General features: G+C 41.9%; 1 protein-coding gene across 1 annotated transcript; it reads left to right on the top strand.

The window, feature by feature from the left end:
- Nucleotides 1–840: 840 nt before the first annotated feature.
- Nucleotides 841–18,536, top strand: LOC125292197 (transient receptor potential cation channel subfamily M member 2-like). Its single transcript, XM_048239397.1, is given in 25 exon segments — nucleotides 841–908; nucleotides 1,479–1,647; nucleotides 2,916–3,096; nucleotides 3,823–3,989; nucleotides 5,874–6,069; nucleotides 6,189–6,250; nucleotides 6,482–6,673; nucleotides 7,760–7,862; nucleotides 9,232–9,353; nucleotides 9,854–9,875; nucleotides 9,878–10,173; nucleotides 10,594–10,671; nucleotides 11,178–11,313; nucleotides 11,772–11,920; nucleotides 12,125–12,237; nucleotides 12,465–12,548; nucleotides 13,648–13,873; nucleotides 14,060–14,160; nucleotides 14,264–14,396; nucleotides 14,512–14,683; nucleotides 14,907–15,087; nucleotides 17,081–17,250; nucleotides 17,778–17,911; nucleotides 18,055–18,142; nucleotides 18,251–18,536. Coding segments are annotated over 25 exon segments (3,426 nt in total). The 5' UTR covers nucleotides 841–894; the 3' UTR covers nucleotides 18,388–18,536.
- The last annotated feature ends 771 nt before the right edge of the window (nucleotides 18,537–19,307 follow it).

The following is a 19,307-nucleotide window of genomic DNA, read 5'->3' as shown; positions in this document are numbered from 1 at the left end:
TATTGAGCTGCAGTATGATTAAGGATAGCTTTCAACCATTGGTCACTTAAGGTAAATAATCTCAAATTAATATTAATCTGTTACCAGAAATGGAGCCAAACATCCACCAAATTGAACTATCTCCTATCCAACTCCAGGATTATCTAGTAGCCAACCCAAGGGTAAGATAACTGATAACTTAATCAGTCATTGTCCATCTTATTAAACATGCAACCATTTTATATAAAAAAATACCATATTTGTCCATGTTCTCTTCATGACCCCTTTTGTTACTGAGAGTATATGTCAGGAAATTTGCCACATTTCACAATTTATATAGATAGATAGATACTTTATTGATCCCCAAGGGAAAAAAAACACATACACACACACACAGACAGACACTGGTGCTCTCTCATGGAACAGTCCTTTAATCCCCATTAAGCGGGGTAGGATACTGTATTTTGTATATTATGTAGATAGTGCATATAAAAAGTATTTCCCCTTTTACTGCTTTTATAAATGAAATTTTACATTTAAAGACACCTGTGTGACACCTTAAAGACACCTGTGCTCGCGCACTGCTGCTTAGATTTCAGCCGAGCTCAGCGGCAGCCCCTGTGCTACCGTCTCCTCTATGTGACATCACTGATGCTGCAGTACAGCACAGCAGAACACAGAACAGCACTGATGCTTTGAGTCTCGACATGGCAACCTACTGGGCAACCGCCCCGTTGTCTTTCCTTCCTCTCTCTCTCTCTCTCTCTCTCCTTCTCTCTTTCTGTCTCTCTCTTCTTCTTGCTCTCTCATTCAGCCCAGCCTGGAAAGTACCTGACTTTCTCCCCTTCCCTCTAGCGCTGCTTGATCAAGTCCTGGATTAAGGAGAATATCAAAAAGAAGGAGTGCTGCTTCTACATGCAGACTGAGAGGTGGGTCTGTCTGTCTGTCTGATGTTGTCTGGTGTGCAGGCTAGTAGTATTGTGCAGGGACTGATAACGTGTGTGTGTGTGTGTGTGCAATTCCGACACCCCAGTGCCGTATATGGTAGAACAAAGCTGTCAAATGCTTTGTAGTGGAGAAGAAGTTTGTTCAAGTCCTTGGCTGGCTGCGTTGCTTCGAAAGCTTTACGCTGATTTGAGATGTCACATCCTTAGTGTGCACATATGTGTCTGTGTGAGCAAGAGTGTGGTCTGTGTCATGTCTATTTGCATGTGAATGAGGTCTCTTTTGCTGCTGTATTTTGTAGTGGCCTGATGGGGCTAATTTGTATAAGATCCCCGAAATACACTTTGATGACTACAGCTACTATAGTTTGACCTGCTTAGAGGCAAATACTTTTAAACAAGAGACAGGGCAGTATTGACTGCCCTAGATATCTATGAACAGCTATTAGGACATTGCAAGATTTACTCAAAAGCCATTTCAGAAACGTTAGTCTTCTCCTAAGGCCTACAGAGTATCATTCTCTTCCCATACTGTGTCACTGTGGTCTTTGGCAGAGAGGGCTTTTGCAAATGTGGCTACCCCAAAGACCACCATGTGGTGGCGACCATCGTGCCAGAGAGGTTTCTGGGACAGTCCTGGGAGGGAGAGAAGCACATGCGCGAGGTTCCCACCGACGCCTTTGGAGGTATCGACTTCGGAGGCCTCGGCCTAAACAAGGCCAAGGTGAACACATTTACCCGTTTCAGACACTGTGTGTATTTAATTGCACTTCCGATCTTTGCATACTTAAAGGTATGATTGCACCCTGCCATTTGCCTTATATTAAATTACATTTGGCTGATGCATTTTTAACCAAAGGGACTAACAACATGGTAAACAGTTTACGTTTTAAAGCAATTCTCAACAATTTTAGGATGCTAGAGTACAGTAAGAATAAGTGCATCAGTGAGTGCTGTTTTTAACAGTTTTGTGTCAGTTCAAGACGTTGTAAGTGGTGCTATGAGAGGAGATGTTCCCTAAAGAGCTGGGTCAGGAGTTTTTTGAAAATGGAGAGGGATGTCCCTGCCCTTGTAGGAACTGGCAGTGTGTTCCACCAACGAGGAACAACAGATGAGAAAAGTTTGGATTGGCCTGAGCGTACCGGTGGTAGAGCTAGCCATCGTTCGTCTGAGGAGCGTCTCGGTCTAGAGGTAGGGTATGTCTGTATGAGGGCATTCAACCGGAGACTACTTTGTAGGCAAGTGTTAGAGCCTTGAATTTGATGCGGGCCGCCATAGGTAGCCAGTGTAGCTGGATGAGCAGCGGGGTAACATGTGCCCTTTTGGGTTGGTTGTAGACCAGGCGCACCGCCGCGTAGTGGATCATTTGAAGGGGTTTCACTGCGCAGGCTGTCAGGAGGGCGTTGCAGTAGTCGAGTCGTGAGATGACTATTGCCTGAACCAGAAGTTGGGTAGCATCTTGAGTCAAGTAAGTCCTGATTTTCCGTATGTTGTAGAGTGCAAAACGGCATGACCGGACGACTGAGGCAACATGATCTGAGAAGGTTAGTTGGTTGTACAGTTGGTTGAACAGCAGAATGAGTACTGATGACCAAGCGGTCGCCCTGGCTTCTTTTAAGGCTTCTGTTACAGTGGCTTCTGATTTGGATCAGAAGGTTGTTCTGTGAAAGGAAGTCAGAGACCTGTTTGGAGACTGCTCGTTTCATGCCTTTAGATAGGAAAGGCAGGAGTGAGACAGGGCGGTAGTTCTCAACTTGAGCAGGGTTGAGAGTAGCTTTCTTAAGTAACGGTGTTACCCAGGCCATTTTGAACGCTGTTGGAAATGTGCTAGTTTGTTTGTGTTTGTGTTTGCAAATTTATGTGCAAGTAGCACACACAAATCCATTGGTGTGGCTGTGGATGGAGGCAATGTCACCTTGTGCACTTGTATTGGTGATTTGTGCAGTTAATTATATATACTGTCTGCATGTGTGTGTGTGTGTGTGCACGCAGTATGTACGCATCTCCTCAGACACCCCCTCCCATGTTTTGTACCACCTGATTACGAAATACTGGAAGCTCCGCCCCCCGAACCTGCTCATCTCAGTCACAGGTGGGGCCAAGAACTTCTACATGAGGACACACCTGAAGCAGAAGTTCCGTAGAGGACTCATCAAAGTCGCCCAGAGCACAGGTCAGCACACTCCGTTATCAACAGCAGCTCAAATACAGCATTTAAATATAGTCGCAAACGACAATGAACGGCGTCCAAGCCGTTTTAGAGCATGGGCACACCGTGTGTTTTGGGATTGGGCATCAAGGGGATCATCGGGACTCAAGCCTGGGTCTTTTGGGCAGCAGCAGGCGGATGACTTACCATTGAGCTATGGACCAGATCACAGATCATCATCACTGTAGCCTTATTCCTCAATAACCTGTGATGTTTAACAATAGATTGAAATGGAATTACTGCATTGTAAGACCCCTTGATAGCATCCCTGAAGGCCGTAGTAATACAGTACCTACTTGCACATGAAAGTGAGTCATCTAAACTGGATGACCATGTGCTTGTTTTAGAGAGAACAACAAATGACACCTGTCATTGTGATATAATTTACACTTTTTAAATTGCATTGCATTTGTTTAATTGCACTTACAGAGACAATTTGAAATCCAAGTAATGCAATTATACATTTAAAAAGTACTTATGATTACCATCCCAACTGCCATCAGAAGCACATATCCATGTTCCCACTCTCTCCACTTGGACTATAAAGATATATATTTCCTGTATATCTGGTATGGTTGTAATAATTATCAGTATATGTTCCCACTCTCTCCACTTGGACTATAAAGATATATATTTCCTGTATATCTGGTATGGTTGTAATAATTATCAGTATTACTGGTGTTTGGGCAGGTGCCTGGATCATCACTGGGGGCACCCACACTGGGGTGATGAAGCATGTGGGGATGGCCGTGCGTGACTACACCCTCAATAGCAGCTCTGCCCGGGGGGAGATCGTGGCATTCGGGGTGGCCCCCTGGGGAACCGTACACAAACGCCAGTCCCTCGTACACCCTGAGGTATGGACGAACAAGTGCTAATATGGCTATAACTAAGGATCATCTGATTTCTTACCATTTTGTACCAGTACTGTACTGTACATGCTGTACATAGGCATACTGTACGTATTTGTACAACCCCAAATCAGAAAAAGTTGGGACGTTGTGTAAAATGCAAATAAAAACAGAATGTGATAATCTGCAAATCTATAGTAAACCCATATTTAGCGCCAAAAAGGACATAGACAACATATCAAATGTTGAAAATGAATTAAACTAAAATGAATGAAAATTACCTATTTCATGGAAAATATATGATCATTTTGAATTTCATGCCAGCAACATGTTTTAAAAAAAGTTGGGAGAGGGAATGTTCACCACTGTGCTGCTTCAGATCTTCATTTAGCAAAATCCTGTAAATGTTTAGGAACTGAGAAGACCAGTTGCTAGAGTTTTGAGAATTAAAAGTTGTCCCATTCCTGCCCGATATAGGATTTCAGTTGCTCAACAGTATGAGGTATTATCAATCATGTTTTTCATTCCATGATGCACCAAATTTGACATGTCTGGGCTGCAGGAAGGCCATTTTAGCACCTGTATACATCATTCAGAATTGATTGTGCCTTGCCAGATGTGCAAGATGCCTATGCTGTAGGCACTAATACACCTACACCGTCATAGATGTTGGGTTTTGAACAAAGCAGTAAAATAAGTTGGATAGGTTGGATACTTGGATAGGCCCTCTCCTCTTTATGGAAAGATGAGTCCATTATTTCCAAGAAAGAATAGCACATTTTGATCTAACCACAGGACCTTTTTTCCACCTTACCTCTGTCAATTTTAAACCAGCTCAGGCCCAGATAAGACGGTGGTATTTCTTGTATTATCTCTTAATACAATTCTGGCTGTTGCATGGTAAAGTTTGCACTAGCATTTCTAAATGAATATCAAACTATGCCCATAGACAATGGTTATCAGAGGTTTTCCTGAGCCCATACAATAATTTGCTTTACAGAAACAGGTCTGGTTTTAATGCAGTGCCACCTGAGGTCCAAAAGGCTTGATGGTGTTTTAAGCCTGCACCGTTGACTTCAAGGCAGTGCTGCGACCGTCGATTTCAAGGCACCTAACCTTAACCCTAAACCTTCCATGCAGCGCTGCCTAGAAGACGACATTGGGGGCTTAAAACACCAAATACCGTCCAAAAGACCACGGCCATCCATGTTTTTCAGCTCTATCACTAGTTTGCAAGGATTTCTCTGGATTCTCTGACTATTTAATTATATTATTATGTACTGTAGATGATGAACTCCTCAAATACTTGTTAAGAAGCATTAAAATGAAATTGTTTCATCATTTGTCCACACAGGTTTACACAGAGTGATGAATAGCCCTACATGTTTACTTCTAAGCGACACTGCCTCTCTGGGATGCTCGTTTTATTGCCCAATCATGTTGCCAGTTACCTTAATTAGTTTAAGTAAAAGAAACATTCCTTCTTTTGTTTTCTTTATCATTACACAACTTTTCCAGCATTTTGTTACCCAACTTTTTTGAAATGTGTTGCTGGTATCAAATTCAAAATGAACATATATTTTCCATATAATGGTCAAATTTGTCATTTCCATATTTGTCAAATATTCAACATTTGATAAGTTGTCTGTGTCCTTTCAGCAACTAAATATGAGTTTACAACATTGGCAGACTATTACATTCTGTTTTTATTTGCATTTTACACAACGTCCCAACTTTTTCTGATTTGGGTTACATACATTAAACATAACATGTTAACATTATATATCACATTTGAACTATGCTGTTCCACTTCATGGCACATTCCTTATCCATCTGTCCCACTGTCTGCCTGTCTATTTGTATTTGTTTGTTTTTTGCCTCTCTCTCTAGGGCTGTTTCCCTGCCCACTACACAGTGGACGAACAGAGCAAGGGCCGGCTCTCCTGCCTAGACAGCAACCACTCGCACTTCCTGCTGGTGGACGACGGCACGCATGGCCACTACGGCGTGGAGATCGACCTGCGCAGCCGCCTGGAGAAGTTCATCGCAGAGCAGCCCCTGGGAAACCGACTCAGGCAAAATCAAAGTAATATTCTCAATCACCTCTCCCCAACATGCTAAATGCTGATATCAGCCAGTTAGTTGCAATGTTTGCTTATAGTGTGTGTGTGTGTGCGTGTGTGTGTGTGTGACTGCTTCTTTCAGAAAGTCATTTGAAGATCCCTGCTGTGTGCATGTTATTGAATGGAGGACAGGACGATCTGAATGTAAGAGCTTCTGTTAATTTACCTTGTAGGGGCATCTAGCATATTGTTCATTGTGTGCCCTAACAAACCATCTATAATACCTATCCTAATCCTTTTTAAGCAATATTTTTTTTAATTAAATTAAAACTACTGTGTAATGTAAGTATTTGAATAAGTATTAAGTTATGTTAATAATTATTATTTTGATTGACTGTCAGGGTTTAGAGTGTGTCTATCTCTGTGTCCCAACAGACCATCTACAGTGCCATGCTGAGCGGCACCCCGTGTGTGGTTCTGGAGGGCTCGGGCCGGATGGCAGACGTGATCGCTAACGTGGCCGGGAAGCCCGTATCACAGGTCACCCTGGCTCTGATCCAGAGGCACATGAAGAGGTTCTTTGGACAGGAGTACAATGACTTCTCTGACATCAAATGGGCTAAAAAGGTAGCACAGAGGGTGGTCATCTAGTTATCGCTGCATGATGCAGGTTCTTGCATGTTTGTTATTGGTAGATTGGTTCAGTTGCTGAATTATGATGCAAGATTCTAACATGTTCAGAAGTATCATAATAGGCATATGGTACATACACCTCCCTCTGAAAAGAGACACAGACACCTTTATCCTTGGTTACAGCATTGGTTGGTTGGTATTCGATATATGTACAACATGGCACTGTCAGAGCCTGGGAATTGTCTACATATTACTTCAGTTAAAGGAGAATTCCGGTGTGATATTGACCTAAAGTGTGTTGAAACATGATACCGAGTGTGAACGTATGTCTCATAGCCCATCTCGGCTTGTCCCCTGCACTCCAAAATCTGGCGCTAGGTAGCCGATGCTACCAAAAGCTTTTTCAATGGGGGTGCCTCGGCATCGGCCAAGCCATGCATATAAATTACTGTTTTACACCATTTGCGAGGCTCAACGTATCTCCACACTTCATTGGTAGACTTCCGAGGGCCCTGACATTTAAAACGAGACATTGAGAACTTTGAAAAAGCCCTGGTAGTTTACTTACAAGACGATTTATACAGACAGTATCTTCACGAAGTTTAGCGTTTGCAGCCATCTTGAATTTAGTCACGATAAGTCGAGCGACGAGTAAGAATGAACAGGTATGATAAGGGATCAAATTCCAAAAGTAATTCTGTGGAAATGCATGGATTCCAGTTTCTTCCAGTAGCAGCAACTGGAATCCATGCATTTCCACAGAATTATTTTTGGAATCTGATCCCTTATCATACCTGTATCATACTCGTCGCTCGACTTATCGTGACTAAATGCTAAACTTTGTGAAGATACTGTCTGTATAAATCGTCTTGTAAGTAAACTACCAGTTTACTAGCCAGATTTTGGAGTGCAGGGGACAAGCCAAGATGGGCTATGAGACATACATTCACACTCGGTGTCATGTTTCAACAGACTTTAGGTCAATATCACACCGGAATTCTCCTTTAAGCGATGGAAAGACTTTACACATACAGTATGTGTATGTAAGTACACACACCTAACTCTGAAACTGTCTCACAGATCCAGGACATCATCAGGATGCCACATCTCCTGACCGTGTTCCACGTGGATGAGGACAAGAACAGCGATATGGACGTAGCCATTCTCCAGGCCTACCTGAAAGGTACCCATCCCCATCTTACCCTGTGCCAGCCTAAGAATTTACACTCAAATATTATTAGGTCGCTTTAGCCATGATAGATGATGCTCTTAGAGGCTAAATAATAGTATTAGAAAGAGTTTTGGTGTAAAGCTACTGTGACTTTCCTAATGTATCTTCCATTGTGGCTTCTATCCTCAAACTAAATTACATGATGGTTAGCGATCCAGACTCAGTTGAGGCGGAACTGAAAAGTATCACAATGGATGCCCATTACTGTGAACAGCCCTCAGTCGACAGGAAACTGATGTCATGGACGTACAACCCACTATCCGCCATCACTTTCTGCATGATTAGATGTGTTATTGATCTCTTCAACTTTGCAAACTCCTTGCAGTCATCATCATTTTTGACTGGGATCACTAAGTGTGTCTCACGCTCAAACTTTCATGACTTGAGAGGTCATCATTGTTTTTCTAAAATATCCTCAAACATTGATATTAATTACAGATTAGTAGGCAATTAATTGTTGTTGTTTAATTAAGTTGTGTGTCGCTCAAATTACCTAAATGTAAAATCGATTAATTGCAGGCCCACTGACTGTAACGCTAATGTAGAGGTGTGTGCCAAATTCAGATAGATAGATAGATAGATAGATAGATATATACAGTACATCACAGTAACAGTAAATATTTATTATGACACCAGATATAGACACTGGAAGAGCGCAATCGAAAAATAAATGAATAACGTGACAAAAAAACAACAACACTGATACTATACAGCAGCATTAGTCAGTAGTTCTCGTTAAAAAGCCTGATTGCTGATATCTATATCGTAACACCTCCAATTATCCCCCATTTCGTTCGAAAATCCTAAAACAACAAAGTTTTTTAATACTTCAAAATAACATTTGATAAATGACATTACATTTTTCAGTAGCCATAGGTGTGTAGATTTGAACAAAATCTGATTTGGTTCTTACCGGGGCTTTTACTGCCTGAAATATCCGATTGTGTTTACCACGCTCGGAGGTTAGTGCTGGCCTGGTGGGTCATCTACTTCCACCCTTTCGCACGGCACATGAACAGTTAGACTGAGAATTCTCGTCGCTACTTCAAAATTCCACTGGAGCTCCAAGCAGATTTGTACACGCAGCCTGTTTACACTGTTTACAGCTCTTCGAGTCACGGTAAAATGTCATTTTTGGTACATAGATAATTTAGATACACCAATGGTGTGGGTGCTTGCGTTTCTTTAGGAATCCACCGTCTTGGTTTGTATAGAAATTAATATTAAGTGACACATACACGCAAGAGGACGGAAACACGGGACTGGTGGTAATAGGGGGCGTTCCGATAATTTGTGTATAACGTTGGTTTTCCTTTTTCAGCGTCCAGGAGTGAGGAAAACGCAGGGCAGAGGGGCTTGGAGAGGGAGCTGGAGCTGGCCGTGGCCTGGAACCGTGTGGACATTGCTGAGAGCGAAATCTTGACAGAGGAGAGCCAGTGGCAGGTTGGCATTCACCACAGTTGGCACAGTTGTAGAGGAGTGCCTGTTAAACACTATTTACTTTTCACTTTTACTATTTTAAGATGCCTTTCAGTCTTTTAGCCTTAAACATTCACATTAGGTTTCTCATGTTCTACCGAAGTCTATTTAAATTAATTAAATAAAAAGCTCTATCCGAGGCCACAGCAGTGGAAAGGAGTAATTTATTCTACATGTGCGCTCCCAGGGATTCTAACCCAGAGCCTTGTTGATCCTAGTTAAGCGATGGAAGCACATCACACAAAAGTTTTTGATAACACTTCACTTGACAGTATCTACATAAGAGTGGCATGACACTGTCATAACTTGTCATGACAAAAACTGAATGACAATAACCCTAACCCTAACTTGTCATGACAAAAACCGAATGACAGAGTGAGTTCCACTCACTCAATGATGGCGTGGAACTGGAACCCCCAATGATCTCATGCCATGGATTGTTTGTTCCTCTCTTCTCTCTGCAGTCGGGCGACCTGCACAAGGCCATGTTCTCGCCCTGGTGGGCCACAAGTCGGAGTTTGTGCGGCTGCTGCTGGAGAACGGCGTCAGCATCCCCCAGTTCCTGTCTGGGGACAAGATGCTGCTCAAGCTCTACAACGCTATGCCCAGCTGCCTCTTCCGGCGCAAGCTGGTCAAGCAGATGCAGGGCAACAAGGGCGGGCGGAGGCAGGTGTCTCTGGCAGCGGTGGCTGAGGTGGTGCGCCAGCTACTAGGCAGCTTCACCCAGCCCATTTACTCTCCCTCGCACGAGTTTATCAAGATGGTCGACGACAACCCTGTGATTGTAAGTCTGAAGTGTCAAGACAGAGATAAATAAAAAATATGTGTCATTGATCTAATGGATGCACAGTGTGTGGATAGAGGTTGTTGGTCATGGGGCTTCTAAAGGGACATGTGCATAAAAAAAACATGTTTCTGGAGAGCATGTACGTTTCTGGTGAGCACAAGAAACTATCTGGTGCTCACCAGAAGCTTACCAGAAGAATAAACCAGAACATTAGAAAATGTTCTGGTTCATTCACCAGAAGCCCAGAAGAATGAACCAGAACATTAGAAAATGTCCATGTCTTCTCAGGGGCTTTGAGTTTTAGGTGAGGACAAGAAAGTTCTTAGTGCACACTTTTTTTGCATATATTTCTTTAGGGGCTTCTAATGTTTCTTGATTCTGAGTGTCAAAAAAACTGTTAACTGTCTCATCCCTCAGAGAGACCCTGGGAGAGACTTCTTCCTGTGGGCCGTTCTGCAGAATAACAGAGAGCTGGCCCAGATTGCCTGGGAACAGGTACAGGACAACAGAAAACACCACTGTGTTCTATAAGAGAATGGGTTGAATGCAACACCTACAACCGTCAGTACTCACCCTGTCTTCCACTATCATAACAATTTAAACCATTGAAACAATTCACGTGAACACTGGGAAATTGACTTGTGATAAAGTGAGTCACATATATGCGTTTGGTGGACTGAAATGGACATACTGAAAGGGGAATTTGTTTCAGATTCATCCAGCATACATAGATATCAGCATTTTTTTAATTTGCTCATATATTTTCATAACCCTCATAGGCAGGTATTTTAATAATTAAACTGGAAATGCACATGGCAGACATGCTTCATAGCATTAACACAGGAAATGCAGTTTATGCAGCATTCTGACTCAACTATAAACTATCCATGCTATCTTTATCACCTGCATGTTTCATTTCCATAAATCACTTGAGCAAGTGTTTCAAAACCAATGTTCATGTTTGTTACGTTATTAATGGAAACGTTGTGCTGTTTTGACAGTGTAGAGACAGCACGGCTGCTGCTTTGGCAGCCAGCAAAATTCTGAAAAAGCTGGCACAGGAGTCTGAGAATGATGACGAAGATGATGCCAATGACTTGAGACAACTTGCCAACCACTATGAGAGACAGGCCATTGGTAATACCATAAGCAATGTTTTCAGTCTTTGACTTTCATGCTGGTGAACTCATGCTTCATAAAGAAGTTGCTTTATCTGAGCTGCATGTTTCTTTTTAGATATGAAGTCTATGACTAATAGAAATGATATGGTTCAATGTGGTTCATGGGCCTCTTTAATGCAGTTCATTGATATTTCTTAAGGGAGCAAAACTCTGAAACAGAAAAAGAGGTCATGCTAGATTTGAGTGAGCAGCCTGACTCGGCTAATTTTAAACATTATATTTTATTTCTATAGAGGGAGTTTCCTTAATCAGTGAATGTAGATAATGTCTGCTACAGTAAATATAGAACAGCAGTAATTCTCCTATTTCTGTTAGATATTAAAGACGGTTACTCCATTCTCTTCTCTCATTCTCTCTCTTTCTTTTCCTCCTGTCTCTGTCACAAACACACACACACACACATTGGTATCCCAGGTGTGTTCAGTCAGTGCCATAGCAAAGATGACCAGCAGCTACTCCAGAGACTTCTGATCCGAATTTCACCATCCTGGGGCAAAACCACATGTCTTCAATTGGCAGTGGAGGCGGAAGACAAGAGCTTTGTGGCACATTCAGGGGTTCAGGTCTGTCTGTCGATGCCTCTCTCTCTTTCTCTCTCTCTGTGTTTTAGGGATGAATTCAATATTTAAACCATTGTTCTTATCAGAGTTTTACTGTATTTTTCATTGAAGGATATCATGAGACCTTTAATTTAAGAAAGTGAGGCTTGTAATTCCTGGGTATTCTGTCGCCTGCTGGTCTGACATAAGGTCATATTGCTGCCTCAGGCTTATCTCACCCAGATCTGGTGTGGAGAGCTGGCTCTGGACACCCCTCAGTGGAAGATATTTCTCTGCATGCTGTTCTTTCCACTCATCTACACAGGCTTCATAACCTATAGGTACACTTAAAGGGAAGATGTCCTATGCATCTGGATAAAACAGTATCATCTTACCAAGCTCTCTTAATTGATCAGCTTAATTGATTAAAAAGTTATGATCAACTTTTTTGTTTTACAACCCAGTATTACAAACCCAGCAACTATTTTAATTGTGACTGAATGAGGTCAACACTAAAAACACAACCCGGTACCCTGCTTATGAACTGATCAAGCATCTTTCTTCCCAGATGTGACGAGGACATTAAAAAGGAGGCCATGAGGAAGGAGATGTTGGCAATGGAGTCTGAGACAGGAAGTTGGACCGATATCAGGTAAGGCTCTATTCCGGTGAGAACAAGATGAGCCACAGAGCCACATATTCAGTGTCCAATCAAATGCACTCACATGGGAACTCATCTACGCTTTCATGTGCTGGGGCTGATAAGCTATTTGCTTTGTGCTGTTTGCTACTGGAGACCAGAGGCGGACAGAGTACACAGCTTCATTACTTGAGTAAAAGTACAGATACCCTTAGCTAAATTTTACTCAAGTAAAAGTACAACAGTCAGATGTCTACTTAAGTAAAAGTACTGAAGTACTTGTTTTTAAAAGTACTTGAGTATCAAGAGTAGCCTACAAGAGGAGCCTACATTTTCTAAATATTGCATTACTACTGCCACAGTGCTTACATTTCTGTACAGAAATGTACCACATGGAGTTATGAAAAATTGTAATGTTAATACCTTGGAGAATGTAAAATGAATTGAAAGTAAAATCAAGTCATTTTCATCTTTTTACCATGTTGCCAGGGATGGGCAGTATTTCTAATATGTACATGTATTTCAAATACGTATTTCAAATACAAAATACTATTTTGTAATTGAAACACTTGAAGAACACTTGTTCAGAAAATTGAAATAGTCTGGCGAGGTGGGGCCACGGATTTGCACATTCCTGGGATGGACCTGCTGCATATTCATCCATTGTTTCGTCCATGGTTTCGTCTCTTATCTAAATCTGACCATGGAGTTGACTTTGGCGGAAAGCTGAAGGTGATTGCTGATAGGCTGTCCCAATCAGTGGTGCCTGCACAATCCAATCACATTTGAGAGGGAAACAACAAATTGAGGGTTTCCGAGATTTTTCTTTTTTCCTTTTTTTTTAGAAAAAGTAACGGGTACTCACGGTTATGGATAGAAATGTAGTGGAGTAAAGAGTACAATATTTGCCTCTCAAATGTACTTGAGTAAAGTCATGAGTACTCCCCAAAAATGATACTTGAGTAAAGTAGTCAAGTAAAGTACAAAGTTTACTCAAGTAAAGTACAGATCCCTCAAAATTGTACTCAAGTAAATGTACTCCGTTACTGTCCGGCTTTGCTGGAGACCGTTTGTCTGTAACAACTTTACTGAGAGAGATCTGCTCCTCCAGCGATCCTCAGGACAGTGACGAGCTGAAGCCGCTGAGCTGCCGAGCCAGACTGGGGAGCTTCTACGCAGCCCCACAGGTGAAGTTCTTCTGGAACCTCGCCTCCTACTTTGGGTTCCTGTTCCTATTCTCTTTTGTGCTGATGGTCGACTTCCAGCCCACGCCATCACTGAGTGAGTGGCTGCTCTACGTCTGGGTTACCTCTTTAGTGTTTGAGGAGGTCAGACAGGTAAGACGTAACCAAGTTGTTTCTTTCTCTCTGGTTGTTTCTTGCTCCTCTTTATGAATAAATATGTCGGCATGCACTCAAACATATAAACAGACAATATTGTGAATGATTCATTTCCCTGTGTACCTGAGTCCCGCTAATCTCTTGCTTTCCTCTACTTTGTCAATATTTCTATGTGTGCTTTAGCTTTTTGATGATCCGGATGGATTTGAGTTCCAAAGGAAATCCAAGATGTATATTATTGACATGGTTTCCTTCCTGCTCTTCATCGCTGGTCTTGCCTGCAGGTTGGATTTGAGTCTCAGACTGTCGATTATTTACTAATATTACCTTTAAAAGTCACTAGGTCATCTCTGTCACTACCCAAAATTGTTTTGCTCTCCCCTGCAGATGGATCAGCAGTACATTTTACATGGGAAAGGTCATCCTCTGCATCGACTTCATTTTTTTCTTTCTGCGACTGATTGGCATCTTTACCATCAGCAAAGTCCTGGGCCCAAAAATCCTCATTATCAAAAGGATGGTGGGTATTTACCTGGCTTAAAATATACAATAGACAAGGCATCTCACCTTACTTTCCTTTGTCTCTATGAGCGGCAGCAGATGGCTCATGTGCGTTGGTTTGTCCCTCTCTCCAGATGGTGGACCTGTTCCTCTTCATGTCCCTGCTCAGTATCTGGGTGGTCGCCTACGGGGTGGCTAACCAGGGCATTCAGATTCACAACGAGAAGAGACTGCACTGGATAATCAGAGGAGCTGTGTATGATCCCTACCTCCTCATATTCGGCAATGTCCCAACCGACATCGACAGTGAGTCATATTCAGATGTTATTTAAACACCCAGTTAAGGAGAGGGTTGCAAACAGCATATGCAAAAGAATGGATAAATCATATACATAGCTAGGCTGTACATTTCTATAACAATATTCATCCAGTGAAATTACTATACATGTTCTTTTTTTTTTTTTTTTACAAATGTCCATATGATACAAATGATACATGTACATGTACAAAATGTACCCTAACCATCTAGGTGCTGAGTTTGACATATCCACATGCACTGTGAATGGCACCGACCCCCTGCTACCAAAATGCCCTGTGCTCAATGCCAATCAAATGCCAGGCTATCCCGAGTGGCTGACCACCATCTTGCTGTCTGTTTACCTTCTCCTTGCCAACCTTATGCTCATCAACGTCCGCATTGCCATCTTCAAGTGAGTTCACTGTTCATGTACAAAATAATAAGTCATCTTATTTCAAAACATTAATGGCCTAACTCAATCTAACAGAAGTTCTTAGATCCAACGTGACAGTCTCAAGTCCATTTGATTTGAGGTGCAGGGGAGATAGAAGTTCCAAAATGTGTGGATTCCAGTTAACGTTTGCAGTTACTGTTATAGCAGAGCCCATTATTAGACATTATAGCGGGGTAGCACTAGTTGGCCAGTTTTAAAATGGATATTCGAAAATGGATTACAAAGGGGATTCGAAAAGGATCTACATCATTTTTTCACATGGAAAATGCCATATAAGGTTAGCTGTCTAATATTGTTCACGTTAATGACATTGGAAAAAAAATTGCTTCTACCTGCACTAGGCTAGGCTACTCAAAGTTTTTTCTAACAGAATTTGAATGTTCAACGTTTCACGTAGCCCACTTGAAACATCCAGACATCTCTGCTCACGACTCACATCACTATTCCAGCTGACATTTCAGACACACCTATCTGCGCTCAGAGAATGATGTGAATGTCAAAATAACGTAGGCTAAAAATAAAAGCGACAGTTTGTTTTTCTACGACATGGATCTACAATGATATCAGGGCCTTTATAGAAATAAAATGATGGATATCTGTCGTAGCGACTGATAACTTTAATCCCTGAATTATATAGACTATATATATATTATTATTTTTTTGGTAACAGGCAGGTCATTTAGAGAAGGCAGACGGGAAGTTTCCCGAGCAACTTTAGCCCTGTCCTGCAAACAATATTGCTTATTTAAGCTATATATTTTACCATTGCCAGCTAATTTACCTTTACTTTTGTGGCATTGTATTGGAACTATGATAACGTTATTATCATAGAGGTTCAAATAGCATTGTTTTTTTGTCGGTTCTTGTGCGTACTGGCGGCGATCTGTGTGCATGTGTTTGATAGCACTACATCAGGTAATTGCTTGTCGGCTACAAATGTTCAGAGCCGGACAGTAACGAAGTACATTTACTTGAGTACAGTACTTGAGCACAATTCTGAGGGATCTGTACTTTACTCAAGTATCATTTTGGGGGAGTACTCATGACTTTACTCAAGTACATTTGAGAGGCAAATATTGTACTCTTTACTCCACTACATTTCTATCCATAACCGTGGAGTACCCATTACTACTTCTAAAAAAAAAAAAAAAAAAAAAAATCTCAATTTGTTGTTTCCCTCTCAAATGTGATTGGATTGTGCAGGCGCCACTGATTGGGACAGCCTAGTATCAGCAATCACCTTCAGCTTTCCGCCAAAGTCAACTCCATGGTCAGATTTATATAGACAAAACCATGGACGAAACACCATAGATGAAGACCCAGCAGGTCTATCCCGGGAATGTGGCAACCTGTGGCCCCACCTCACCAGACTATTTCAATTTCAGAATAGTATTTTGTATTTGAAATACGTATTTTAAATACATGTATTAGAAATACTGCCCATCCCTGGCAACATGGTAAAAAGATGAAAATGACTTGATGTTACATAACATTAAAATTTTTCATAACTCCATGTAGGACGATTCTGTACATAAATGTAAGCACTGTGGCAGTAGTAATGCAATATTTAGAAAATGTAGGCTCCTCTTGTACTCTTGATACTCAAGTACCTTAGAAAACAAGTACTTCAGTACTTTTACTTAAGTAGACATCTGACTGTTGTACTTTTACTTGTACTTGAGTAAAATTTAGCAAAGGGTATCTGTACTTTTACTCAAGTAATGAAGCTGTGTACTCTGTCCGCCTCTGCAAATGTACGCTGCATGCCTACGGTATTGGGTTTTTGGCAACGCCCCCTCTTCACATTTCAGTCGCCCCCTGACTGGGCCGGGCCTGGCGCCGGATCTGTATTGATAGTACTGATGAGAGTTATTTCTGTGATTAAATTTCATACACTGCCACCTGTCTCACACAGCATCATGTTTGACTTTGACTGTTTCTGCTTCAACAGCCAAGCATTTCATGCGGTGCAGGAAAACAGCGACACATTCTGGAAGTTCGAGAGGTACGAGCTGATTAAGGAGTTCCACAGTCGCCCGGCTCCGCCCCCTCCCTTCATCCTCCTCAGCCACCTCTACCTCCTGCTCAGGCGCTTCATAATGTGCTGCCACCCGCAGGGGAGTGAGTGCAACGGTCATCTGATAACTTTATCAACCAATCGGATGCTTTTATGCACAGCTACGTATAGCTAGCGTGGCGAGCCAGACCCACATAAAAATGTAGGGTCTGGGCACTCACCGTTCATTATGTTAAGCCCACCAAACGACTCTATACACGATTTCAAAGGCCTGATTAAGTTTCGATTTCTGGAGCTCACAAGCCAACGGAGAGTTGCTAGACTTGCCCTGGAAGCAAATGTAATTTGCTGCCGCTAGGGGCGCGTCTAGATTTTTAGGCTAACGTATAGCAGTATAGAGTAATGGACTTCAGCTAAAACAACAAAAACTTTATTTTGATAGTATATCTATTACTTTTAACTCTTGGCTCAAGAACTCACTTTTAAAGCTCTCGCTTTTCATGACCCAAATCTGTTTGGAAATAATGTTTTTACTTCACAAACCTGAATTTACCATCCATGTATACCTAAATTCAAGCCATTGGCAACTTTCTGAATACAGAATGGCTTACTTGTGTCTGCTTCTGTGTAGGGAAGCAGTTGTCTGAAACTGAGGAGGAGGATTTGATGTCAAGGGAGGGTTTCATGAAGGATAAGTACTTGGCCACCCAGCATCCGGAGAGGAGTGAGAGCATGGAACACCGCATGGTTCAGCTGGAGGAACAGGTTCAGAGCAGTTCATTCTCTTTCCTTTTCCTCAGAATAGATACATAAGTGAACAAAGGGGTGAATAATGCAGATCCCCACAAGCATAAGTTGAGAATTTTATTTTTTCCCCCCTCAACTTTCCAATGTTCCTTGTATTACAGGTCTCCCAGTCCGCTAAAGCACTGCAATGGATGATATACACCCTAAAAGCCCAAGGTTACCAATCTAAAGAGGAGCCGCCTTCTATGTGTAAGTGAAGTGGCTTTAGACTGCCTCCCTCCCAAATCAAATACATGGTTAACTGGGGTCAGTAAGTAAAGTTCCTCTCCTCATCAGCATCCTCTGTCCCCTCCACAGCTAGGAGCACAGAGAGTAAAAGAGATGAGGATGAGATTGACGGCGATCCAGAGAGGAGACAGTACCACTTCCACGCCCAAAGGTCCTTGTGCAGGGGCGCAGGAGATATTTTCAAAGTGAAAGGGACCAAATTGTGAGCAAAAACCCAGATAGTGAAATCCGGCCTCCAGATATAGGACCACCACCTCTGACCCACTGTCGACTATCATAATATTTTGTCAGAATATTAAGATAATAACATTAACTGTTTTCAAAATATGTTTTCATCAAAATTGTCAAAACTGGAGGATGGGCAGATTGCTGGCCTATCATCTAGTGCAGTGGTTCTTAACTGGTCTAGCTTTGGGACAAGTTAAAAAACGTATAACATCGCTTAGAGCACCTTTAAGAAACACTGATCTAGTGGGCATCCAAGACCACTGGCCTGCCATTTAGTGGTATTTGATTCCCAGTACATGCTTGAAAATATGACTTGGACACATTATCATTTTTCATATTATGATTACAGTTTTTTTTTTCAGCGATACACCATTGAGGTTAATGGTGTGCAAATAACCACTGTAAATGGTTCTAGTATTGATAGAGTTTCTGAGATATCTTGGCAAACTCCCATTTAATTACCATATAGCCATCCTAGTAAAAAAACTGAGACAAAAAATTGGTTTCTTCTACAGAAACAAAGCCAACCTCCCTATGGAATGTAGGAAACAAGTTGTTGAAGCAGTTTTAATGTTCTATGGTGATGTGATGTAAATGCTAATGCTTGCACACTTAAAGCCCAGGACTCAGTCTACCACTCTGCCCTGAGGTTCATATATGTGACCTGACAGACAGGAACATCAGGATGTATAGAAAGATGTACAGTGGTGAACAGCTCTGACCAAGGGGTGTTTTATGGTATACTGGTCATTTTTCATTAGCACAACGCTGTAAAAGCCTTGGTTTTCTTTATACAGTCATAATGTCTGTGTACATTAAAAACTTTGAAACATATCCACTGTTTTATCAACCACCACCCCCCCACCCCCCACACACACACACAATCATTTATAACTCT

The sequence above is a fragment of the Alosa alosa genome, chromosome 3 (assembly GCF_017589495.1).
Source record: "Alosa alosa isolate M-15738 ecotype Scorff River chromosome 3, AALO_Geno_1.1, whole genome shotgun sequence".
NCBI classification, from domain to species: domain Eukaryota; kingdom Metazoa; phylum Chordata; class Actinopteri; order Clupeiformes; family Clupeidae; genus Alosa; species Alosa alosa.
The sequence above is the reverse complement of the archived record's forward strand: the minus strand, read 5'-3'. Positions and strand labels throughout refer to the sequence as shown.